This window comes from Dermacentor albipictus, chromosome 1, assembly GCF_038994185.2.
Source record: "Dermacentor albipictus isolate Rhodes 1998 colony chromosome 1, USDA_Dalb.pri_finalv2, whole genome shotgun sequence".
Lineage (NCBI taxonomy): Eukaryota > Metazoa > Arthropoda > Arachnida > Ixodida > Ixodidae > Dermacentor > Dermacentor albipictus.
Window position 1 is genome coordinate 436,804,009 of NC_091821.1, and position 26,415 is coordinate 436,830,423.

General features: G+C 48.1%; 1 protein-coding gene across 2 annotated transcripts in view; it reads left to right on the forward strand.

Moving 5' to 3' along the window:
• Window positions 1–14,818: 14,818 nt before the first annotated feature.
• LOC135907908 (endothelin-converting enzyme homolog) overlaps window positions 14,819–26,415 on the forward strand; it is a 40,426-nt gene continuing 28,829 nt past the window's right edge. The window contains exon 1 of one of the 2 annotated variants that reach the window (XM_065439692.2): window positions 14,819–15,381. In XM_065439692.2, coding sequence (XP_065295764.1) covers window positions 14,966–15,381 — 416 coding nt within the window. In that variant the 5' untranslated portion in view covers window positions 14,819–14,965. The remainder of the gene's footprint in view (window positions 15,382–26,415) is intronic. The other variant, XM_065439683.2, reaches the window with a different exon arrangement.

Genomic DNA, 26,415 nt, shown 5'->3' on the forward strand with positions numbered 1-26,415 from the left:
TAAAAAAAGCATGGCATATGGTCATGTTTGTGTTATGAATTAATGCACTGGATTACAAAAAAGGAGCAGCGGGAAATTGCATGCTGAGAACACCGATAAACATACAGTGCGACGCAACTCGAGAAATAGTATTGAAAGGTCGAAGAATTTAGAAGGAAAAAAAAATGGAATCGTCGCGACGGCACATCACAGGCGTCGAAGTCTCTACAATGAAATTATTTTTGAACAGCTCTGATAGCGCCCACGCAACAATGGTTGCTTGTATACTGTCAAATGCTCATATTCTGCGGCCTAAAGCTCATGGCACGGTGCGAAAACGCGCGCGCGGAGAAAGCGACACAGTGCGCGGACAAGCATGCAGAGGCGCAGTCGGTCGCTGCGAATCTGCGCGATCGCTGCGTTGACGCTTCGTTCTATTACACTCCATTTAGTTATACAAACACTATAAGAACATATTTCACATAGTGTGCTGCCAGCGTTTACCTACCTTTCACGCAAGAAGCCGGTTCGGGAGACTCCATCGCGGCGACCGCGCGCAGTGGCGTTCGGTGTACGTATTCGGTAAAGAGATAGCGTCTGTAAACGATTGTGTGCTTTCAGTTTGCCCAAGATTATTATTTAGACAGTAAGAAACTTCTATCGTTTTGAAAGTACTTACAGAAATGTCCGGGAGAACTCGCGCGGGGTGTTTTCAGTGAGCGCTGACAGCAAAACCTATGAGGCGCGCGCCACGTGATCCCTCATACTACGCCAGCGAGGCGCTTCCGATAGATGGCGACTCCGTAACTCCTCGCCGCCAATACCGCCGCGACGCCGCGAGCGACGGCGCGAGTTGGAGCCCCGTTTCTCCTCTGTCGTGACGTCACGGTGTCACGTGGTATTGAAGGCGACACCGCCGCGCCTGAGGAGCTGGGTTGAGCTCTAGTAGTATGCTTCGCATAAAAAAAAAATTGTTCATACAACTGATAAAAAAGCCGGCAGATCCCATGTCCTGTGGGAATCGATGCTATGCGTAGCAGTGTGCGGGGAGCCTATCAAGTTAACGAAACGACCATGGGATCATCAAGAGGTAGGCGGCTGTCTCATGACCTACATAACATACATTTGATGACACTCATGCTATGACCTATCATTTATGTTTGTCATACACTTGTGTGATACTGTGCCAATTTTGGTACATACCAAGACGTACGTGGCTGTTTCATGACCTACATGACACGCAAGTCATGCCATTTATGTTATGACCTATACTTTATCTTCGTCATACACTCATGTCATACTGTACCACTTTTGGTACATACGAGGACGTAGGTGGCTGTTTCATGACCTACATGACATTCATATCATCACATTCATATCATGACATTCATGTCATGACCTATCATTTATGTTCGTCATATACTCTTGTTATACTATCACAATTGTGGTACATACCAAGTTAACTAAACGACCATGAGAGCACCAAGACGTAGGCGGCTAGATAGATAGATAGATAGATAGATAGATAGATAGATAGATAGATAGATAGATAGATAGATAGATAGATAGATAGATAGATAGATAGATAGATAGATAGATAGATAGATAGATAGATAGATAGATAGATAGATAGATAGATACTGTGAAAGTGGCAACTGTTCGCCAAGAAAGGCTTCGCATTCAAAAAACGGCACCGAAATTTTTATTTTAATCTTGCAAGGTTGTTCAACAAGCGTCTTTTCCTTTCTTTGCTGCGCATTGGAAGCTGCGGAATAAAAGGCGCGCCTCGAACTCAGCACGTGTAGATAACGCCGGTGGTTCACCAAGCGCGTCAGACTGGGGAAACATCACTGGCTGCTTAATCTGTGACTTTGCGCTGTGCTTGTTTGGGATGGGCTTCGAGCTCAATTTGGGAAATGCTGTTCTAGCCCACTGGCCGTGTTACACCAAGTGTTTTCTTTTTTTTTAACAAAGCGCAGCTCTTGGGATCCCGTTCCTAGGGCAAGCGTCGGCGTTCCCGACGTAACCGAGCGATCGAGCACAGCGAAAGAAGAGAGTGAACGCGGCGGGTAGCGGGGGATAAGATAAACAGTGAGAAAGAAGAGGTGCGCGCAAGAAAGCGAAGAGGAGGGCGCAGGCAAAAATTTCTCACAAGGCAAAAATTTCTTTGGGTGTGCACAAGAAACCAGGCATTCCACAAACACAAAACACCAAGTGCGGAGCAATGGGAGAGATGGCTCACCAGCCGCGAGCTAGGGGCTCACAGAGCTCTAATAGCGCACGCGTGCGAGGCGGCCCGGCTCAGTGGAGCCCTGGACTAGGGGCCCATCCATGGCTGAAGACGACCCAAGCTTCAAGAATGAAGACTTCGGCCTCGACCCGCTAAAACCTTAAAAGAGTCAATAAAGTTTTCCATTCCATTCCATTTCAAATCATGGACTGCGACTGCGAAATTTTGGCCATAGATTTATGTCTCCCAGGGTACCATCTATTTTCAATTATAAATGCTAATTTCCCCACCGGTGTTCAAAGTACACGTCAATTTGATAGGGCTGTGGCTGCCTGTAGAAAAGAAATATTGTTTGTAGGGGATTTTAATTCGCATCATTTGTCGTGGGGGCTAAGAACAGATTTTTGTGGTAAGCGACTATGGGAGTGGACTATTGATGGTCACCTTTCATGTCAGAACACAGGACAAGTGACATTTGCTATAGAGGACCCTGTCGTTCAGTGTTAGATTTAACATTTTGTAGCGCTGGTATCAAGGTTTTGTGGTGGGTAGCGGTTGGCTCAGCAATCAACAGTGATGATCTTCCTGTGTCATTTGATATCAATTGTCCAATAACTTCTTTGAATACCAGGCATGCACATTTGTGGACCATACGAAATTTAAGACTTTCTCGCGTTCTGCCGTTTCGAAACTTGCAAGTGCCAGTGATAAGGAAATCGCTTCAACCATTTGCTCAATTCTAGAGGATTCCCGGATGCAAGCTGACTTTGTCATCCCTTCGGCTAAAGGTACCGCGTGTCGTTGGTGGAATAATGAGTGTACGCGGGACTATAGAAGAAGAAAGGCCGCTTGGAAAACGATTCTGCACAATCAGTGCCCGACAAATTGGAAAGGTGATCAGTTTCACGCTGGTGTACTTAAGCGTAATGTTAATCGAGCCAAAGAGGAATACTATATTAGACATTATGATTATCTATCTAATTAAAAAAATAAGCGTGCTTTATTTGCATTCATTCGTGCTAGGAAGGTGCTACCAACACCCTTAACATTAGACCCAATTGTTTTGACCCCGCAGGAACTGAGCGCCTCCCTAGAAGACATTGCCGAAGGCTTAGAAAATTGATTTACGGCCAGGCTTCCGGCTATTCATTCTACATCAGATCCTTGGGATGGCTTTACTCCAATTTCGTTAGCTGAACTAAATGAGACTGCAATATATTTACCGAATTCAGCCCCTGGCCCTGATGGTGTCCCTAATGCAATGTTAAAAATATTGTTACAGGAATTAATGCTGTAAAATTCGTCAATGTTGCCCGTTATGTCCTTATGGATTAGGAATACTACCCCGTATTGCTTCTCATCTGGGAACCCTTATATAAGAGGACATGGCCGTTAGTCAGCAGTGTATAAGCCTCACCAGTTCTTCTAATCTTGTTAAGGCCAATGATATCCCAAACAATATCTGGTAGTTCCCCAAACACTCCTGATAAGGTAGCTTCACTCGAGGGGGTTCATGTGTTCTACGTTGCCATTTTCAGTTTCCAGTGGCGGCTGTTCGGGATCAGAGATTCTTAGCACACTCTGCCACGTTACAGGTCTGACCGCCACCTTGATCAGGTGCTCCGCAGCCGCTGGGGACTGAGGCCATTGTTTAATTGTAGGAGTCATGGGCCCTTCTATTGCAGTAGATATTTGCAACGCTTATTTCTCAGACAGACGGGCAGACAGACAGGCAGGCAGACAGACAGACATACAGACAGACATACATACATACATACATACATACATACATACATACATACATACATACATACATACATACATACATACATACATACAGACAGACAGACAGACAGACGGACAGACAGACAGACAGACGGACAGACAGATTGTAGGCAGGCAGGCAGGCAGACATACATACATACATACATACATACATACATACATACATACATACATACATACATACATACATACATACATACATACGTACATACGTACATACATACATACATACATACATACATACATACCACGGAGTAAGACATATAGGAGGTGAAACTCCCGTCAGCGCGAGCGAGCGCGGGCGACCAGATAAAAGTCACAATTGTTGCATGCGCCGACGCTACCCTATGCAGTGGCGGCACCATGCGGCGCGTCGTAGAAGCCGCAGCGGAAAAAAAAAGAGCAGCGCCCGGCAGGCGGCTCCGGCAGCTCCGGCGCTCACTCCGGCGGCGCCCGCTCAAAGCAGACGACAAGCAGACGACACGGGTGTTTGCTTCAGCGGGCACGCCATAACCGAACTGCGTAGGTGCGCGCACTCAAGAAAACTTTTTTGTTGTGTGCCCATCAAAAAAAGCAACACGTGTGGCAAACTTCCGCTAATCTTCCTCTTATCGCCAAGCGGCTAGGGCAACTAGTTTTCGCGAGTCGTCTTATAAAAAAGAAAAGGAACGGAAACACATGCACGGCGGCATCCTTCCTAAGCGCACCCCTGTGAGCACTAGAGCGAGAAACAAGCGGTCGCCCTTTGAGCGATTAGGAACGAGATAGCCCTCAGTTTCGCAAGCGCAAAAAGCCGAAAACCGCCCGCCACGGAGCAAGATAGCCCTGGCTACAACCAGAAGCTACGTATCATCTTATAGCTGTCATGGAAAACGCATTTTATTTTTTACTGTGCTCAAATGGCTGAAGCATAGCAGCAGTTGCTCTTCGGGCTACAAGCGGTAAAGAAGCGCGCGAGAGTGCCCTCAGTAGAAGTCAGGCGCGCGCGGCCGAACGGGAGCAACACTCGACCGGTTGCCTTGGCAACCGAAACAGCGGTAATTTCTTCCCATGCCGCCAGGTGCCGCCAGCATGAAAATATATCCGCGAGCTTGTGACCTTTTCTGGTCGCCACAAACAGCGGAGTTTCCACTCCTATATTTCTTGCTCCGTGATATATACATACCGACAGACAGACAGACAGACGTACAGACAGACAGACAGGAACACAGACAGACAGACAGACAGACGGACAGACAGATAGTAGGCAGGCAGGCAGACAGACAGACAGACAGACAGACAGGCAGGCAGGCAGACAGACAGACAGACAGACAGACAGACAGACAGACAGACAGACAGACAGACAGACAGACAGACAGACAGACAGACAGACAGACATACAGACAGACAGACAGACAGACAGGCATACAGATGGACAGACAGACAGACAGACAGACAGACAGACAGACAGAGACAGACAGACAGACGGACAGACAGACAGACAGACGGACAGACAGATAGTAGGCAGGCAGGCAGGCAGACATACATACATACATACATACATACATACATACATACATACATACATACATACATACATACATACATACATACATACATACATACATACATACATACATACATACATACATACAGATGGACAGACAGACAGGCAGGCAGGCAGACAGACAGACAGACAGACAGACAGACAGACAGACAGACAGACAGACAGACAGACAGACGGACAGACAGATAGTAGGCAGGCAGGCAGGCAGACAGACAGACAGGCAGGCAGACAGACAGACAGACATACAGACAGACAGACAGACATACAGACCGACAGACAGACAGACAGATGGACGGACGGACAGACAGATAGTAGGCAGGTAGGCAGGCAGACAGACAGACAGACGGACAGACAGATAGTAGGCAGGCAGACAGACAGACAGACAGACAGACAGACAGACAGACAGACAGACAGACAGACAGACAGACAGACAGACAGACAGACAGACAGACAGACAGACAGACAGACAGACAGACAGACAGACAGACAGACAGGCGACAACAGCTGAAGCAGTAAAAAATTCTAATAACATTAAAAAGAGAAAATGCCTCAGTTTCTCTAGGTTGTCTTAGCAGTGACAGCGAAGTATTACAATGTTACATGACTTCAGATTCGTATGTTTATGGGAGCTATATATTGGAGTAAATATTGGCTTACTAACTGAACTCGCGTGATCATAGTGATACTGAGCGCCTGTAGCAAAAAGGGCACGTCTTTTTCCCAAAGTGAAAACGTCCATGTTACCCATCTTTTCACCATTCAAATTGTACCACGTCTCCGAAACTCAGCACATCACGTGACCTCGAATGCTGGAAACGTGGGAACAATCCACGTATCAAGCCACCATCCACAATAGCACCGTCCTTCTCAGCTGGTATGCTGATTTTAACTTCTATCATCCTAAGAGTTCTACGGGGTTATTGTGGTTTTTCGTGGGTAATGCTTCTACAGGTGCTCATTATGCTATGACATGCCTGTGTTGGCCTCGAGCTCCACCACTGGAAAAGCTGGCGCCACCGTCGGCGTGACGTGCTAGGAGGGATCACGTGGACATACCGGCCGCGTCGGCTGCTTCGGGCGCGCCGAAGCGAGCTGAAACCGAGTTTAAATTCCCTCGTACGCTGCGGTCCTCGTTTAGTGGCGAAATGTTCCCGCTTCGAGTGTCTCCTTTACAACGCTTGAAAGCACTACAATCGGTAGTGGCTGCCTTTGAAGGCGCGCAACATGGTAGGCTACTGCTCGGGGCCGCAGGGCCGGACGCACGTAACGGAGGCCGGTGTCAGCCTTGTTCACACGTAGCCGCAGGAGAAGAAGCTGCGTGAAGCTTGGCTCGCGAAACATAAAACCGGCAAACAGTCATCGGCTACAACTCGGCTATGCAGCAAGCACAGACGCTGGGAAGAATTCTACGAAGACGACGAAGTGCCTTCTTGGTAGAACGCGCTTCCGATGGGCTGTGTGAATTTTGGCCTTTTTCGGAAGTCTTTCGATCTTGTTTTCCTAGGCTTTGTGCTCAATCGACGACGGAACTCGAGAGGACCACGAGGATACCGCTTTCTCCGCAAGTGGGACCTTATTTCCTCCATTTTTGGACTTTGTGTGTTCAACGCAGCACGTAGCTGAGGCGCTGAGGCTACCGCGGCCGATCGGGCCCGCGGCGTCCCCACCGGAGGATCGTTTGCCGCTCGTGGTCGCGCGGAAGTTGTGAATCATGGCTACTATGGAAGGAGCGACTACACCCGAGGAATCTTCGGTTCCAGGACAATGGTACGGTAGCGAAGGAGGAAGGTACGTGCCGCTAGAGAAGAGCGGGCAGAAAAGTGCGAAACAGCGAGCCCGGCAGAGGCAAGCCGGCAGGAAAATGGCGGCCAAGTCGATCGAGCGTCAGCATACGCGCATTCCAGACGGCGCCGAGAAAATTGTTCTCCGACCACGTGGCGGCTTAGTTAAGCTTACAAAATATGGAACAGCATATCTGACTGACGTCATCAAAATGTCGGCGGGGATTAACCCACGCGAAGAGAAGGAAGATATAATAACTCCAAATATGAAGCAGCACTCCGTTCTCGTCATCACTACGAGTGCGGAGAGGAAGCTGAAGTACGCGAGCGTGAAACACCTCATGTTCGACGGTGAACAAGTGGAGACGTTCGCCTACGTGGCCACCCCCGAGCACTGCGGAAAGGGAGTCATCCACGGGGTTCCACTCGGATACTCCATCGAAGAAATTCTGTACCGCCTAGACCGCAAGGATAACCCCGAGATTCGAGGCGTCCGCAGGCTGGGAAAAGATTCACAGTCGATCTTTATCCTCTTCAAGGAGAAAGAAGTGCCAAGGTGGATTTACCTCAACGGGGCACCGCACAGATGCCAGCTGTACCGCAAAAAATACGAAGTGTGTGTCGCCTGTGGCCGACTCGGACATCGCGCTGACGTGTGCCCAGACCCGACGAACGTCAAGTGCCGGGGCTGCGGCCTCGAGAACCCGTCAAGTGACCACAGGTGTGAGCTGAAATGCCAGCTGTGCGGCAAAGGCCACGCCCTAGGAGATCCCAAGTGCCGAGAACTCTTCCGCACTCCCTACGAAGTTAAGAAGCGACAGTGGGAGAAGATGGGACAAGCAACGACGACTGGTGGGGGACATCAGAGTCGACAACGCGAACCCAAAGAGGGAAAAGACTTCAAGTTCCGCGAGGACTCTTTCCCAAAACTGGAAGCAAATCAGAGCAGACCATCGCCGCCGCCCAAAGGACGCTCCGGTTCCCGTGCCAGGAGCCAGTCCAGGGGGCGCTCGAGCTCAAGGGACCCTGCCAACCCATGGAGACGAGGTAGGAGCAAGGAGCGTAAGGGTGTGAATTTCGCGGGCAAGGTCTCCCAGGAAAATAATCAGAGGGATAAACGGGACGAGGAAATTGAGAAATTAAAGAAAATGGTCGAAAAATTAACGGGGATAGTCGATTCGCAACGGTCCGAAATCCAAAACTTAAAGAAATCACAGAGGCAGGCAACCCCTCCTCCGCAACAACCCATTAGACAGATGACCCCCCCAGCGGCACGTCAACAGCCGCAAGGAGAGGATAAGATGGTCACAGAGGCGTCCCTCCCGCCACCAACGAAACGCAAAATTCAAGACGCCGACCCTATTCAGGCTATAGAAAAAAGGGTCGAAAATTTGGTAAGATTAGAGGCCAAGATGAATGAATTTATGAACCATATCAACATCCAAATTCAAACTGTCCTTGGGGCAGTTCAGAAACAGGCCGAGGAATGCCAAAGGCTAAGGAATGAGATGGTCGCCATGAACGGGTGGCAACAGAATATGGAGCAGATCGTCACGCAACTGCAAAATGGCCAGGCGCGCAAATGAAAATCAAATCTGGCATTGGAACTGTCGCGGCTTCCGGCGCAAGCGGTCGATTCTGCAACAGTACCTTCCGCTATTAGATGAGACTCCGTTGGCGATTGCCCTCCAGGAAACTGGAGGACCCGCAAAACTGTCAGGTTATCAGGCATTTCATAGTGGCAGGGGGGAGAAATCCTCGGTCACAACACTCGTGAAAAGAAATATCGCGGCCATTGAACACGATTTAGAGTCGAGAGAGATCGAGAACGTGTTTGTCGAAATTATAACCGGAAAACAGAAGGACCCTAGTTTATTCCTTCTAAATTTATACAGCTCACCCAGGCAAAGGAAGGTGAGGTTCAGGGCTCTGCTTCGCAAGGCCCTCAAAATTTCAAGCAACCAGCCACTGTTGATAGTGGGGGACTTTAATGCACATCACCAGGAATGGGGGTACCCGCACCAATGCCCGAAAGGCAGACAGCTGTGGGAAGATACGCATGACATAGGGCTCACTCTGCACACGGACCCTGAGAGTCCAACGAGGGTGGGCAATAGCGTTAGTAAGGATACATCTCCAGATCTAACATTCTCGAAAAACATTAAAGATCTAGAATGGCATAATTCGGATCAAAATTTTGGCAGCGACCACTACATAATTGTTTCCATACTGAAAGTGGGCCTTCAAACGCGCAGGGCTCGCGCGCCGGCCGTCGTTGAATGGGATAACTTTAGAGATATCAGGAGAGCGCAGGAACTGGGGCCCATCAGAAACATCGAGGAATGGACGACGGCGCTCAAATCGGACGTTAGAAGGACGACAAAAACGCTCGAAGGGGATAACGCCCCGGAGATAGCGGACAGCCGTCTTCTGCATATGTGGGAAGCTAAGCAAAGCATGGAACGTCGTCTCAAAAATCAGAAATGGAACCGCAACCTCAGAAGAAGGATTGCTAGGCACAATAAGGAAATCGAAGATTATACTTTTACATTGTGCGAACAAAATTGGGCCAACAAGTGTGACGAAATGGAGGGGAGCATGCACCTCTCCAAGACGTGGAACATCCTCCGGCATTTGTTGGACCCTGCAAGCTCGAAAACTCAATCCGGTATAAGATTGGCAAAAGCTAGGCACGCGTTCGTAGGGAACGATGATTATTTCATGAAGAAATTAATTGAGACGTTCGTGGGGGAAACATCGCGAACTCCACTACCCGACTATGGTGGAGCGCCTAACGAGGCGTTGGACGCCCCCATCACAGAAGCGGAAGTGCGAGCAGAGATTGTAAGACTCAGAACGAAGTCGGCTCCAGGCCCTGACGGGGTAACGAACAAAATGCTCAGAAACTTAGACGATGATTCCATTAGCTATCTAACGAAGTACATGCAGGAATGTTGGGAAAAAGGCGAGCTCCCACAACAGTGGAAGACGGCAAGCATTACTTTAATACCAAAACCCGGGAAGCCTCCGCAATTGGAAAACTTACGGCCAATTTCCTTAACTTCATGCGTGGGGAAATTGATGGAGCACGTCGTCCAGACCAGACTGATGGGCTTCATGGAGCAGGGCGATCTGTGGCCACATGAGATGGTCGGGTTCCGACCTCAATTGTGTACGCAGGACGTCATGCTCCAAATCAAACATGATATAATAGACTCAAGGTCTAAAGATGCAAAAGCAATTCTGGGACTGGACCTCACGAAGGCTTTTGACAACGTAAAGCATGAGGCGGTCCTGGAAGGGCTGAACAAGATTAATGTAGGTACCAGGACATATCGATACATCAGGGACTTCCTGACGGGAAGAACTGCTTGCATGAGGTTCCAAACGCTGGAATCCCCCACAATTGAGCTAGGGAGTAAGGGTACGCCCCAAGGATCAGTGCTGTCTCCCCTACTCTTCAACGTGGCTATGCGAGAACTCCCCGAGCAATTGGCAAAGCTCGAGGGATTAAAATTTAGTATATATGCGGATGATATCACCCTCTGGGTCAACCGGGGAAGTGATTCAGCCGTCGAAAGCCTGCTCCAGGCCGCCACCGACATCATAGTCGATTACGCGGCCGAGAGAGGCCTAGCATGCTCGCCGCAGAAATCAGAATTGTTTATATACAATCCGAAACACTTAAGGTGCAAGGCACCATCGGAGATCAAAATTAAGGTGGCGGGTAAAGAGGTACCAATAGTAGAGCAAATTAGAATCTTGGGCCTGATTCTCCAGTCACACGGCTACAATGGCGAGACCCTCAAGAGGCTGCAGAATCACGCATTACAGACCCTGAGCCTAATTAGGCGGGTGGCCAGCAAAGGTCGAGGGCTAAAGGAAAAAAAATTATTTAAGCTAATACAGGCGTACATATTCAGCCGGGTGAGCTATGCAACGCCATATCTCGATTTGAAAGTTGTGGAAAGAGAAAAGATTGATTCTCTAATGAGAAAATGCGTAAAACGAGCGCTGGGACTGCCCATGTGTACATCAACAGAGAGACTGATGGTTCTAGGAGTGCACAACACATGGGCAGAACTGGCGGAAGCGGTGCGAACCTCTCAAATTGAGAGACTTAGCACCACGAAGACAGGAAGAGCCATATTGGCCAAAGTTGGAATAAACCCGGACAGAGGCCCCACCCAAAAGGTGGAAGTAGATAGGGAAATTAGAAAAAATCTGATTATCCCCCCTCTGCCAAAAAACATGCACCCGGAACATAACAAAGACAGGAGGCATAAACGAGCCGAAGCATTAAAAATTAGATTCGGTAATATCTCGGAGCATGAGGTGGCCTATGTAGATGCGGCGGGAGGTAGCGGCAGTTTTACGGTGGCAACGGCTGTCAGCGGCCGGGGTATTCCCGTGACTGCTGTCACTCTGCGCGGGCGCAACATAGAAGTTGCCGAGGAAATTGCGATCGCATTAGCTTGCGCTGGAACGGACGCGAAATTTGTGATCAGTGACAGCAAAACTGCCATACAAAATTTTAGCAAGGGAAGGATCTCGCCCTTAGCGGCCAGAATCATAGGCCAGAGAAATCTAGATAGAAAAATTCAAATAATTTGGACTCCGGCGCATGAAGCCGTCCCCGGCAACGAGGCGGCCCACGAGCTGGCTCGAGATCTCTACCGCCGAGCCGCTACAGGGCCCCTCGATGACCGAGGGAGCGGAGAGCGCATGCTAAAATATGGGGAGATCACGCAGCATTATAGATTGGCTCGTAGACTGGTATCCCCGCCAGACCCAAAATTAAACAACACACAAGCAGTCGCGTGGAGACGACTACAAACTTATACATATCCGCACCCGGTTATGGCGAACCACATGTTCCCCGAGGCCAGGAGCGATAAGTGTAATCTTTGTGGGGCGAGAGGGACCCTCGACCACATAATATGGGAATGTCCGTACTCTCCCGGGGGAACGCACAAAATAGATAGTAGAGACACCTGGGAGACCCTGCTGCGCAGCTCGGACCCTGAGCTCCAGCTCCGGCTCGTCCAACTGGCCGAAGAGGCTGCTGGGACCCAAGACCTCCCAGCCTGCATCTGAGGCGGCGGCACTCGCCCCCTGACCTGTGCGTCGGGGGGTGGGTAGATCACCTTTTTCCGTTGGACATTAAAGTTTATTCTATCTATCTATCTGCTACGGTGCCCGGTCTACGATGTTCTGAAAACGCGCACTGAGACGCTCGCCCGAGTCCGCTGCCCGACTAATGTCATGACGGTTTGGTCTATGAACTTGTCGATGCTATAGATACTGGCAAGTTCAGTGGAGTGGAAAGGCAGCGGTAAGAAGCACATTTAAAAAAAGCTTGGCATATGGTCATGTTTCTGTTATGAATTAATGCACTGGATTACAAAAAAGGAGCAGCGGGAAATTTCACGCTGAGGACACCGATAAACATACAGTGCGACGCAACTCGAGAAATAGTATTGAAAGTTCAAAGAATTTAGAAGAAAAGAAAGACTGAGTCGTCGCGACGGCACATCACAGTCCCCGTAGGCGTCGAAGTCTCTAGAATGAAATTATTTTTTAACAGCTCTGATAGCGCCCACGCAACAATGGTTGCTTGTATTCTGTCAAATGCTCATATTCTGCAGCCTAAAGCTCATGGCATGGTGCGAAAACGCACGCGCGGTGAAAGCGAAACAGGGCGCGGACAAGCATGCAGACGCGCAGTCGGTCGCTGCGAATCTGCGCGATCGCTGCATTGAGGCTTCGTTCTATTACGCTCCATTTAGTTATACAAACGCTATAAGAACATATTTCACATAGTTTGTATAGTTTCACATAGTTTACCTACCTTTCACGCAAGAAGCCGGTTCGGGAGACTCCATCGCGGCGACCGCGCGCAGTGGCGTTCACTGTACGTATTCGGTAAAGAGATAGCGTCTGTAAACGATTGTGTGCTTTCAGTTTGCCCAAGATTATTATTTAGACAGTAAAAAACTTCTCTTGTTTCGAAAGTACTTACAGAAATGGCAGGGAGAGCTCGCGCGTGGTGTTTTCAGTGAGAGCTGACAGCAAAACCTACGAGGAGCGCGCCACGTGATCCCTCATACTACGCCAGCGAGGCGCTTCCGATAGATGGCGACTCCGTAACTCCTCGCCGCCAATACTTCTCTCGCTGTGATGTACAAGACCGGTTGTTTGACATTCATGTTCGTTTCTCAGAATTCCGTATCAAATGCCATTGTTTTTATTTGATTTGAATCACTTGGGACCCCTACACAATACTAATATTGAAAAATGAGAAAGAATAGACAAGAAAGCTGTCCGATTTATCTACAATTCTTAAGGTAGAACCTCTATACCAGGGCTCCTTAAACACAGTGGCTTCTCTTTGATTACAGAACGAACGCGCCTTTCCTGATTAAAGTTAGTTCTTCAGCTAATGAATGGTCACTACCATATACATACCTCACACATCTTAACACCTTTAACTGGTTATGCTACTCGTAATAAACACTCCCGTAGCAGTAACGCCGTTGACACCGCGTAACAAATTCTTCAAATACTCTTATTTTACAAGAACAATAGTGTATTGAAACAAAATTCCTGATGAAGTCGTTACACTAATTTCTTTATCCCGTTTTCAGGCGCACCTGCATTCTTGACTCTACCGCGTATAGTTTACTTGTAGTCGAGGGTTGGACGGAAGCCCGTCTGGTGGGGATGAAGCATGAAGCAATAAAACGACAGACACCGACCAAAAGAAGTACTGAAAAAGGAATACATCTAAAAGGCGCCTTGGCTTCTCTACGGAAGCTTTGTTCATAATGTGTTGAAGGATGAAGTTTCGAATGTCCTTGCAGAGAGCACGGATGCAACGGGCCACAAGATTCACTGGGATCGCTCGAGAGTTATCGGCCAAGGAAGAAACCTGAAATCGCGGCTGTATCTGGAATCACTGGAGATAAAAAAACACGTCACACGCTCAATAAGAATGACGGAGCCCCCTCCCCCGTCATACACGCGCTACTTACGTCACGTTCTGAAGAATACACAAGCATCCGTGAATGTGAGCAAGGCTTCCGCAGGAAAGCCGAAACGTCTTTTAGATTTATTCCTTTTTTAGTACTTCTTTCGGTCGCTGTCCGTCGCTTCATTGCTTCATATAGTTTACGTGCTCCTTTTTTCATGCATTGTGTCGTTTTTGCTATGTTGAATTCAAGTATCGACATGATTGCTTGTAGTGTATGTTTGTAGGAGCGTAATTGTATGCTCCCACCCTGATAAGATCTTGTAAATGATCGCAGTATTTATAAATAAATAAATAAATGAAAATTTTGTTTTGTACAATTTTTCCTGTAGCTTGTACATAAAGTGCCACTTAGCTGTCGCTGTGTGGCAAATCTATCTATAGAGGTTACGTGCCACTCGTCGAGGGCCGAAGGGCAAAAGCAACTTTCCATAGTTCACAACCGCGGTCACCATATCGCCATCGCTGTTTCTTCAATAGATCGCGCGCACGAGGGCACGCAGCACTCCACTCACGCGCTGTCTAGAACGTTCGCGTTGAAGATCGTCCTTTCAGAGTCGACGCTACGATATTAACACCAGAGCCTCAAGTAGCAGCGAACGCAGGTTTGGTTTATGACACCACGGAGCGAGCACGGTAGAGGTGCGCCATCGCCAGCGCGAGAGGACCCCCGTGTGCGGCGACTTGGCCACGCAGCGTTCGTGGGCGCCGTCGGTCTGATCGCGGCTGCCGTGTGCGTCGCCGTACCCATCGGGTTGCGCCTGAGCCTGATACGTTGCAAGGGCAGCGAGTGCCTGTCGCTAGAGCGGGACATGAAGCGCGCCATGGATCCCGGTGCGGACCCGTGCAGCAACTTCTACCAGCACGTCTGCGGCCAATGGGTCAGTGGAAAGACGGACTTCGCATATGCCACCTACAAGTACAGGAACTTCCGGGACAAGGACCTGATGTACGAACTGGTGACGGGCGTCTCGCTGACTCCGAATCGCCATCAGACCACCCGTGATAAGCTGGCCCTACTGTACCTCAGGTGAGGCGCGTCTGATGGGGCAACGACCTTTCTCCTTTTGGCGCAAACAAGCTACCAGTCGGTTTGAGAATGTTCTCTCAATGTACAACTAACTATAGACATTTTTGGTTCCCTGCCACTAGAGAAGCTCGAGATTATCAAAGCTAGTAAACTGGGACCGCATTGTAGATGTGCTGTAGAGAACCATGTTTTATAGCGATAGTATTGGCCTCGAGCTCCACCACTGGAAAAGCTGGCGCCACCGTCGGCGTGACGTGCTAGGAGGGATCACGTGGACATAGCGGCCGTGTCGGCTGATTGGGGAGCGCCGAAGCGAGCTGAAAACGAGTTTAAATTCCCTCGTACGCTGCGGTACTCAATTAGTGGCGAAATTTTCCCGCTTCGAGTGTCCCCTTTACAACGCTTGAAAGCACTACAATAGGTCAGTGGCTGCCTTTGAAGGCGCGCAACATGGTAGGCTACTGCTCGGTGCCGCAAGGCCGGACGCACGTAACGGAGGTCGGTGTCAGCCTTGTTCACACGTAGCTGCAGGACAAGAAACTGCGTGAAGCTTGGGTCGCGAAACATAAAACCGGCAAGCAGTCATCGGCTACAACTCGGGTATGCAACAAGCACCGACGAGAGGAAAATTTCTGCTACGGCGGCGGGTCTGCGATGTTCAGAAAACGCGCACTGAGACGCTCGCCCGTTTCCGCTGCCCGACTAATGTCATAACGGTTTGTCTATGAACTCGTCGATGATATAGATACTGGCAAGTTCACTGGAGTGGAAAGGGAGCGGTAAGAAGCACATGCAATAAAGAAGAGCATGGCATATGGTCATGTTTGTGTTATAAATTAATGCACTGGATTACAAAAAAAGGAGAGCGGGAAATCGCAGGCTCAGAACACCGATGAATATACAGTGCGACGCAACTCGAGAAATAATATTGAAAGGTCAAAGAATTTAGAAGACAAAAAAAAAAAGATTGAATCGTCGCGACGGCACGTCACAGGCGTCGAAGTCTCTACAATGAAATTATTTTTGAAAAGCTCTGATAGCGCCAACGCAACAATGGTTGCTTGTATATTGTCAAATGCTCATATTCTGCGGCCTAAAGCTCATGGCACGGTGCGAAAACGTGCGCGCGGAGAAAGCGAAACAGTGCGCGGACAAGCATGCAGACGCGCAGTCGGTCGCTGCGAATCTGCGCGATCGCTGCATTGAGGCTTCGTTCTATTACGCTCCATTTAGTTATACAAACACTATAAGAACATATTTCACATAGTTTGCATAGTTTCACATAGTTTACCTACCTTTCACGCAAGAAGCCGGTTCGGGAGACTCCATCGCGGCGACCGCGCGCAGTGGCGTTCACTGTACGTATTCGGTAAAGAGATAGCGTCTGTAAACGATTGTGTGCTTTCAGTTTGCCCAAGATTATTATTGAGACAGTGAAAAACTTCTCTCGTTTCGAAAGTACTTACAGAAATGTCCGGGAGAACTCGCGCGGGGTGTTTTCAGTGAGCACTGACAGCAGAACCTACGAGACACTAAAAGCACTGTCAACGCTGCCGGACTACTTGCCGCCGTGACACATGTGCAGCAGCCACGCGTCTTTAGCTTTCCTTTCATTGCCACAGAAAGTTCTCCGCGAGTATAGTCTTGCAACATGTTCACTACCGAGATGGGACGCCTGCGAAGCCGCTGGCGGCACTTCTGGTTATGCCAGCGTTGAGACGAGTGATTTAGCTCGCACGCTGCTTCACGGGAAGGTGTCGCCCCGGCGTATTGTTAGAGCACCGTTAAAAGCGGTTCAGAGCAACGCCTAACCTTGCCATCACGTTTATTAAGTCGCCCTTAATGTGAAACTCGCCATTTCTTTTATTTAGAAGGCGAGTGAAAAATAGGATAGGGCATTTCCGTTATCCTTGTGAATTTCTCATTCATGTTCTATCGAGTAAACCGCAAGCAATAAAACGCTGATTTTTATGTAAAGTAATGTGAAATGTCCAAAGTATCACCCTGACACTCAAATCTAGTGTATTGAACGGGCTCTCGAAACATTATTCTCGAAATTTCGCGGTGGGAATCCGTCATTGAAGTCAACCGTAAAGTTGTTCGGTTCGTTAGGGATACTGAGGCAGTATTGATATCTCAACCAGCGTGGCCTGTAGTGCACTTAACTGCAAAGTGTCTCCGCAAATTAGACGCAAAGAACTGTGTTATGTGCCTGCATAATTGCTGCTGCAATGCGTTTCATGCATAGATGGTACAATGGTGCCATCTCGGAGTGCTCCTTTCACGCAGAGGCTGTCGCCAAGACAGCGTCTGTGGGAAATTGAAGAGCGTAATTCTTCTCCCTCTAATAGCAATTGCGAAACTCTGCGAGCGAAACCTGCAAAATGGTAGAGAGCGCAGAAACAATGCCAAACGAGGCGTGGACAATTACAAGGCTGTTAAGCTTGCCAGTATTGGCGGCGAGGAGTTACGGAGTCGCCCTCTATCGGAAGCGCCTCGCTGGCGTAGTATGAGGGATCACGTGGCGCGCTCCTCATAGGTTTTGCTGTCAGCGCTCACTACCTGCGATACACTAGTGGTGCAGGTCGAGGCATCTCTCCTTTGTGCCTCTCTCACTTTCTGTCAGCGCTCACTGAAAACACCACGCGCGCGAGCTTTCCCGGACATTTCTGTAAGTACTTTCGAAACGAGAGAAGTTTTTTACTGTCTAAATAATAATCTTGGGCCAACTGAAAGGACACAATCGTTTACAGCCGCTATCTCTTTACCGAATACGTACAGTGAACGCCACTGCGCGCGGTCGCCGCGATGGAGTCTGCCGAACCGGCTACTTGCGTGAAAGGTAGGTAAACGCTGAGAGCAAACTATGTGAAATAGGTTCTTATAGTGTTTGTATAACTAAATGGAGCGTAATAGAATGAAGCCTCAATGCAGCGATCGCGTAGATTCGCAGCGACCGACTGCGCGTCTGCATGCTTGTCCGCGCACTGTTTCGCTTTCTCCGCGCGCACGTTTTCGCACCGTGCCATGAGCTTTAGGCCGCAGAATATGAGCATTTGACAGTATACAAGCAACCATTGTTGCGTGGGCGCTATCAGAGCTCTTCAAAAATAATTTCATTGTAGAGACTTCGACGCCTACGGGGACTGTGATGTGCCGTCGCGACGATTCAATCTTTTTTTTTTCCTTCTGAATTCTTTGACCTTTCAATACTATTTCTCGAGTTGCGTCGCACTGCATGTTTATCGGTGCACTCAGCGTGCAATTTCCCTCTGCTCCTTTTTTGTAATCCGGTGCATTAATTCATAGCACAAACATGACCATATGCCATGCTTTTTTTTAAATGTGCTTCTTACAGCTGCCTTTCCAGTCCACTGAACTTGCCAGTATCTATAGCATCGACAAGTTCATACACCAAACCGTCATGACATTAGTCGGGCAGCGGACTCGGGCGAGCGTCTCAGTGCGCGTTTTCAGAACATCGCAGACCGGGCGCCGTAGCAGAAATCTTCCTCGCGCCTGTGCTTGCTGCATACCCGAGTTGCAGCCGATGACTGTTTCCCGGTTTTATGTTTCGCGAGCCAAGCTTCACGCAGCTTCTTGTCCTGCGGCTACGTGTGAATAAGGCTGACACCGGCCTCCGTTACGTGCGTCCGGCCCTGCGGCACCGAGCAGTAGCCTACCATGTTGCGCGCCTTCAAAGGCACCTACTACCTATTGTAGTGCTTACTAGCGTTGTAAAGGAGACACTCGAAGCGGGAAAATTTCGCCACTAAATGGGGACCGCAGCGTCCGAGGGAATTTAAACTCGTTTTCAGCTCCCTTCGGCGCGCCCGAAGCAGCCGACGCGGCCGCTATGTCCACGTGATCCCTCCTAGCACGTCACGCCGACGGTGGCGCCAGCTTTTCCACTGGTGGAGCTCGAGGCCAATATGGGTCTACCGACAGCGCGGAACAGCTGCTGAATTCTTTAAAACTGAAGGTAGCGCTAAAAAGGACGAACACACAGTGAAAAGACGACACAACGACGAGGAAACGCTACTGGCACCTGGCTTATTTTTTGAAAAGGATTCAATATTTAAGAGAATCACAACACATGCGCACAACCACACGACGCCAGCCTCCTTTATCGCAATATCGCAAACAGTTACGCGAAGTGAAAAAAATGATAGAACACCTAAGCAGCAAGAAGTGAGCACATGACCAATTGAAGAAAAGCCATATGTTACGATTTTTCAAATCTCTCCAGAAGTGTGCGCTCAGCCGAGTACAAATATATTGCAGCATCGCTGATGCACAGACCCGCCTTTTTTGTCTGTGGAAAGCTTCCAGCAAAACTCTAGCTTTTGCGCTTGCACTTCTGCCCAGAACCTTTGCTTCTTTGAACCGCGGCACGCACTTGCAAACCATCACATGCGAAACTGAATTCGCAAGTTTGACTTGTTTCGTTAAGTTTTGAGAGTGTCCCCTTAAGCGGTCATTGAGGGAATGCCCCGTCTGCCCGATATAGCAATTTCGGCAGGACAGCGGAATAAACTAAACCACTCCTAGGTCACACCTGATGAAGACATTTTCATGCTGCTTTTTGCAACAGCGCTGACCTTCACCGCAGATGCGGGGGCACAGCTTTGCCAACTTGTTTGGCGCAGAAAAAACAAGCGGCACATTGTGCCTGCTGGTCACTTTTTTGAGGTTGTGTGAAAGCTTCTGAATGTAAGGCATCACCTCAGGTTTGGTCTTCACGCGTTCAGGTGCAGCCTTCATTCGTCGGGAACCAAATTTCTTGAGGAGGGTTTCAGTGACTGCTGCAAAGACCGAGTAAGGGAAGCCTACGGCCAAAGGCCTGCGAACCTGATTGTCAAAGCTAAAAAGCATTTCGTGCGGGCACGACTTTTGAAGCACCGATTCCATGCAGAGCGATGCAATTGCTCTTTTCACGGTCTTTGAATGCGACGATTCATACGGCAAACGCTCTTTTTTTGCACGTGGGAAATACGCCCAACAGGTGCGTCCCTTAGTTATCCTCAGCCTGAGGTCTAGAAAACGTTCAGACTGGGATACATAGCGCAAAAAATTTCACAGGGACAAGCAGAACACAGGACGAGCGCTAACTTTCAACAAATGATTTATTGCAGCTTGTGAGTATATATATACTCACTGGGACGCCACTACAATAGAGCAGACTGAAGGAGAGGAGGAAAAAAAACAGTCATGTGCCTACTATGCCCAAAAATTCAAGCTCTTTCCTTGATAAAAATATAGACGGCGTGCTAACACACTCTTCACCTGCTCTGGCTATCTCAGCTGCTTCCACAATTTCCCTCGTAATCTTATTCCTGTGGCGATAGACAACAACGGTTCGATCGAATAGCGGGAAGCATGGAGCCTTCGCGTCACACTTTCTACAATGGGCAGCCAGATGCCCATCTATTGCAATGCTCTCCACTTTGTTGCTATGCTCCGCCAGACGCACGTTTAAACATCTGCCCGTCTGGCCCACGTAGTACTTCCCACACGAGAGTGGGATCTTATACACAACGTTACGGGTGCATGCAACAAAAGGATCTTTGTGCGCGGTAGCGCAACCAGGCTTTGGTTTCCTCATGCGACAGCTCATCACACTCAACCTCAAGAGTTTGTTAGGTGCTGTAAACACAACGTTTACACCAGAACGTTTTCCGACCTTCTTTAGGTTGTGGGAAACCTTATGAAAGTAGGGAATTACGGCCACTTTACGTTTTTCCCTTTCTTCTTTCCTTTCTCTTACGTAGTCCGCTCTCTGCTCATCGCTCATGCGTGAAGTTAGTTTCTTTTGACGATGCAGGCCTTCAGCAACCGAGATAATGATATGTTTCGGATAGTTCGCTGCTTCCAGACGAGCCACCTGCTTACTAAGGCCTTCATCTAGCAAGTGAGCACATGACTTAGATAGAGCGCATGACAGGAAAGAACGTACAATGCTTCTTTTTACGAGTTTAGAGTGTGCCGAACTGTACCTCAAGGGCGGCTTATTAGCTCTGGGCTCATATACCCAACACACGTGTTCGGCTTTGAAATGCAAACGCAAGTCTAAAAACCTGATATTGCCTTGCGCTGGAAATTCAGTAGTGAACGTAAGTGGCCTATAATACTCATTGAAAGAGGCAAGAATACAGCTAACAGCAGGGTTTGAACAGTCAAAACGGCAATCTACCTGAGAACTGGCAGCTGGAACAAGTAAGGATCTATCTAAAAATACCAAAAAATCGTCTACATATCTAAAAACCTTAAAAACTCCCAAATCACCCACCCGCGCGGCAAAAGCCTTGTCACAAGATGAGCATGTCTAGATGAGCAAGCCTTGTCTAGATGAGCACGGCACTGTCCTTTTTTCTAACGCTTGTGGTGTTAGTGTGGCAAGGTTTTTAGAGCTTTTATCATTTTATTTGAGGTCTACCTTTGTCCAATTTGACAATAACATTTATCTGCAAAAGCAGGGTGTTTGCATAGGCTCTTGCATAGCGCCCATTTTAAGTGACCTGTTTTTAGCTCGTTGTGACAAGGCTTTTGCCGCGCGGGTGGGTGATTTGGGAGTTTTTAAGGTTTTTAGATATGTAGACGATTTTTTGGTATTTTTAGATAGATCCTTACTTGTTCCAGCTGCCAGTTCTCAGGTAGATTGCCGTTTTGACTGTTCAAACCCTGCTGTTAGCTGTATTCTTGCCTCTTTCAATGAGTATTATAGGCCACTTACGTTCACTACTGAATTTCCAGCGCAAGGCAATATCAGGTTTTTAGACTTGCGTTTGCATTTCAAAGCCGAACACGTGTGTTGGGTATATGAGCCCAGAGCTAATAAGCCGCCCTTGAGGTACAGTTCGGCACACTCTAAACTCGTAAAAAGAAGCATTGTACGTTCTTTCCTGTCATGCGCTCTATCTAAGTCATGTGCTCACTTGCTAGATGAAGGCCTTAGTAAGCAGGTGGCTCGTCTGGAAGCAGCGAACTATCCGAAACATATCATTATCTCGGTTGCTGAAGGCCTGCATCGTCAAAAGAAACTAACTTCACGCTTGAGCGATGAGCAGAGAGCGGACTACGTAAGAGAAAGGAAAGAAGAAAGGGAAAAACGTAAAGTGGCCGTAATTCCCTACTTTCATAAGGTTTCCCACAACCTAAAGAAGGTCGGAAAACGTTCTGGTGTAAACGTTGTGTTTACAGCACCTAACAAACTCTTGAGGTTGAGTGTGATGAGCTGTCGCATGAGGAAACCAAAGCCTGGTTGCGCTACCGCGCACAAAGATCCTTTTGTTGCATGCACCCGTAACGTTGTGTATAAGATCCCACTCTCGTGTGGGAAGTACTACGTGGGCCAGACGGGCAGATGTTTAAACGTGCGTCTGGCGGAGCATAGCAACAAAGTGGAGAGCATTGCAATAGATGGGCATCTGGCTGCCCATTGTAGAAAGTGTGACGCGAAGGCTCCATGCTTCCCGCTATTCGATCGAACCGTTGTTGTCTATCGCCACAGGAATAAGATTACGAGGGAAATTGTGGAAGCAGCTGAGATAGCCAGAGCAGGTGAAGAGTGTGTTAGCACGCCGTCTATATTTTTATCAAGGAAAGAGCTTGAATTTTTGGGCATAGTAGGCACATGACTGTTTTTTTTTCCTCCTCTCCTTCAGTCTGCTCTATTGTAGTGGCGTCCCAGTGAGTATATATATACTCACAAGCTGCAATAAATCATTTGTTGAAAGTTAGCGCTCGTCCTGTGTTCTGCTTGTCCCTGTGAAATTTTTTGCGCTATGTATCCCAGTCTGAATGCATCCCACCAACACGCCCAAACTTCTTCCCTGCTAGAAAACGTATCTCGCCATTTTGCGGCTGTTCATGGGTAAAACCCAGGCCTTTACCATGGTCGTTAAATGTACTTAAGACCTGTCGTACAGAATGTTCAAAAGAAATGTCATTACGAGCTTTTAAAAAGGTAAACAAATCGTCGACATATCTAAAAACCTTTAAAACCCAGGCCTCCAATAAAATATCCATCCAAAAGGCGATCAACATGAGCTAAAGAGATGTCGCACAAGATAGATGCAACACAGGACCCTATACAAATGCCATTGCGCTGCAGAAAAGGCTGCCTGTCAAAAAGAATAAAAGTGACTCAGATAAAATTCTAAAAGCTTTAAAAAATCATCAAGAGACACTCCTCCTGTGGCCTGAAAAGAGAGTTCGCCTGCATTTTCGACAGACTCCTTCACAGTAACTAAAAGTTCAGGTTGAGGGACGGAATAAATCCTCCACATCCACAGAGAAACTTCTTGGGATTTTTTTGTCATGAAGGGATCGTTCACTTTTATCTACTTAACCTTACATAGTAGAAAGCGGCTGACGCATTGCTGCCAGCTTCTATTCTCACTAATAGTGGTCCTAAAAGGGATATCAGGTTTGTGAGTTTTAGCTGTGAAGAAAGCATACAAGGAGTTACCTCTGCAATTGGAGATATCATTGCCTAATTTTGTCAGGTTCAACTCTTTACAGAAGTTCATGAACCTCGTTACACGCACATCGCTTTTCTTCCCTCGCACAAAGTTCTTTTCAACTGCTTGCAAGGCTTTTCCTTGTAAATGCCCACATGTATGACGACGAAGCCTCTGTCTTTGTCCGCTTGTAAAAGAGATAGCTTGTGTTCCTTGAAATACGCGGCAATACCGCCTAACACACGTCTCGAGGTACGACTGGCCGTGTTGGGAACAATCTTAGCGATGTTCTCTACTCCCTCAAGAAGGCACCTCTCACGGTCTTCTCCTTTGACCTTCAGGGCAATGTTTCTATTGGTGGCGAGCAGGTCGTGAGCTGGCACAAATGTATGAACAGCGTATTTTGGCCCCTATTGCAAAACTTGCTCGACCTTCTCAGGGATCGTGACATCCCCTACAACCACAACTGCCATCTTGGGTGCGCGCTCATTCCTTGTAACATTACTGAGAAGGTGCTTAAGTAAGAAGGCCCAAGTTACCTCTGTGATTTTTGCAGCCTGGGTCTTAAAGGTGCGATACATCCGTGCAGCGAGCCACTCTGGGTATTGGGTATTGCAGGCCAGGTGTAGCCAGACCTGGAAGAGCCTTACTTGGCAACAGTTCTCTCCTCTGAGAATCTTGCACAGTCTTTTAACATGGGCCCAGGAAGGCTTGACAGGGCCGAAGAGCGCGACAACTTCATCCGGAATCCAGCCTTTCCTAAGGCCGAAGGCTAGGCGTCGAGCGCGGCAAGTGGCATTGACGATGTGACACAGAAGAAGGTTGATGAACGAGGGTGACTTCGCGTGAGACGCCGAAGGAGAAAACACACAAGAAGATGGGCCCACTGTACTAGAATTATGCTTCAATAAAACTTGGTGCTGGGCTAGTTGGTGATGCCTTCTTTAAAACTGAAGTTCAGTGATTGTTCAGTTGTTCTAAAACTGAACAATTCAGTTTTAAAGAATGCATCACTAACTAGCCCAGCACCAAGTTTTATTGAAGCTGCTGAATGGAAGCTACATCCTTCCTTACATCGCAGTAGACTCACTTAGCTTGGCGCAGCACTTCCCGAAAGGTCCTCGGATCGTAGTTGAGTAGTACTTAGTTCTTTAAGGGAACGACGGATTCGTCTCAAAATAACATGGAAGCGTAAGCTCATCGATGAGTCGGGGTTTTCCAACTGCTTTTAACCATAAGTGAGTCAAAGTAGTGCGTGAGGGACCTTTGACAGGCGTTGCCACGTACTCGAATTCACGTGCTATCAGTGCATGCGTACTTGGTTTTGCCCAGGAGCTTTTTCTAAAAAAATATATTCTGGAGTGGAAATGATGCTCTGAAATTGAAGCCACACCACTGCCATCCAAGGAGGGACACAATAAAAAACCAACCTGTAGTGACGTAGCCGTAGCGCTCTCCTCACACTCCCCAAGAGATAAAGAAGCGTAATTTTGACGTAGAAATTCTGGTAGTTGTGTATCTTAGCGTTACTTGTTTAAGGATTATGTCTGGACGTCCTTGCAAGTTTTATTTGAGATTGTCCCTCAACACTCAGCCCCGCATAGTACCTTCGAAGAACGGCAGATTGGGCGAATTGGTGGTTTTCCATAATGTTTAAAAGCGGCACAAGGAGTTTCACCGGACAAGAGAATAAAGGATGGGACACACGCGGCGCTGTCTTACAACTGCGTTGATAGGAAAAAAAAAAACACGATGGCTTTTTGAAGCCTTACTACAAGCGAGCGCGCATGCTCGATGTGAATAAAAGCACTGGTCATTCACAAAACATTGCTTCGTGGAAGCGGGGGAGATTAACACCGTTGTTCAACCCTGTTTAGCAAGCCTTTTCTCATTGTGTAGTACGCTTCCACCACTTATCTTGTAACGCTGTGACAACGCCTTTACGGCATGTATTCTTTCTTATTCCTTCTCTCTTTCTTCGGACAGCTGCTCCCACCTTACCAACTTTATTAGGAGCTGAAACCAAACTTTGACACCATATCGGGCGCCTACTTTTTTAAACCTGTGTGTGAGAGAATGAACGTATGGCATTACCGTTACTTTTTTACTCCTTTCAACCGGGCTACTACGCTGCTCCAAGTTGCGTTTGGAGGGATTTAACTTCCTGAGGATTTTGCCTACACATGAGAGAAGGAGCCAGTCCTTGAAACCGGCCTCCCTGCATCGATGTACCTGTGCCTCGAGACTACTGCTCCACTTATTATGACAAGACTTCTTGACTGCCATACCCTTACGGCTGGCTACTATCCCACTTTTTACAAGTTTTGAGGGGCGTGACCTGTAGTTCAACAGGAGCTCCTCGCTTCTAGGGGAATACTGCCAGCACAGGTGATCTTGTTCGAAGGTTAGCTTTAAATATAAGTACTGCAGTATGCTATGTTTGGGACTTCATGCGTGAATTTGAGTCCGGAATCGTTTTGTTTAAAAACATCAAGAACACGTGGCACACTTTCAGGTTCGAGGGATTCGACAAGCACAAGAAAATCATCTACGTACCTAAAATACGTATAAT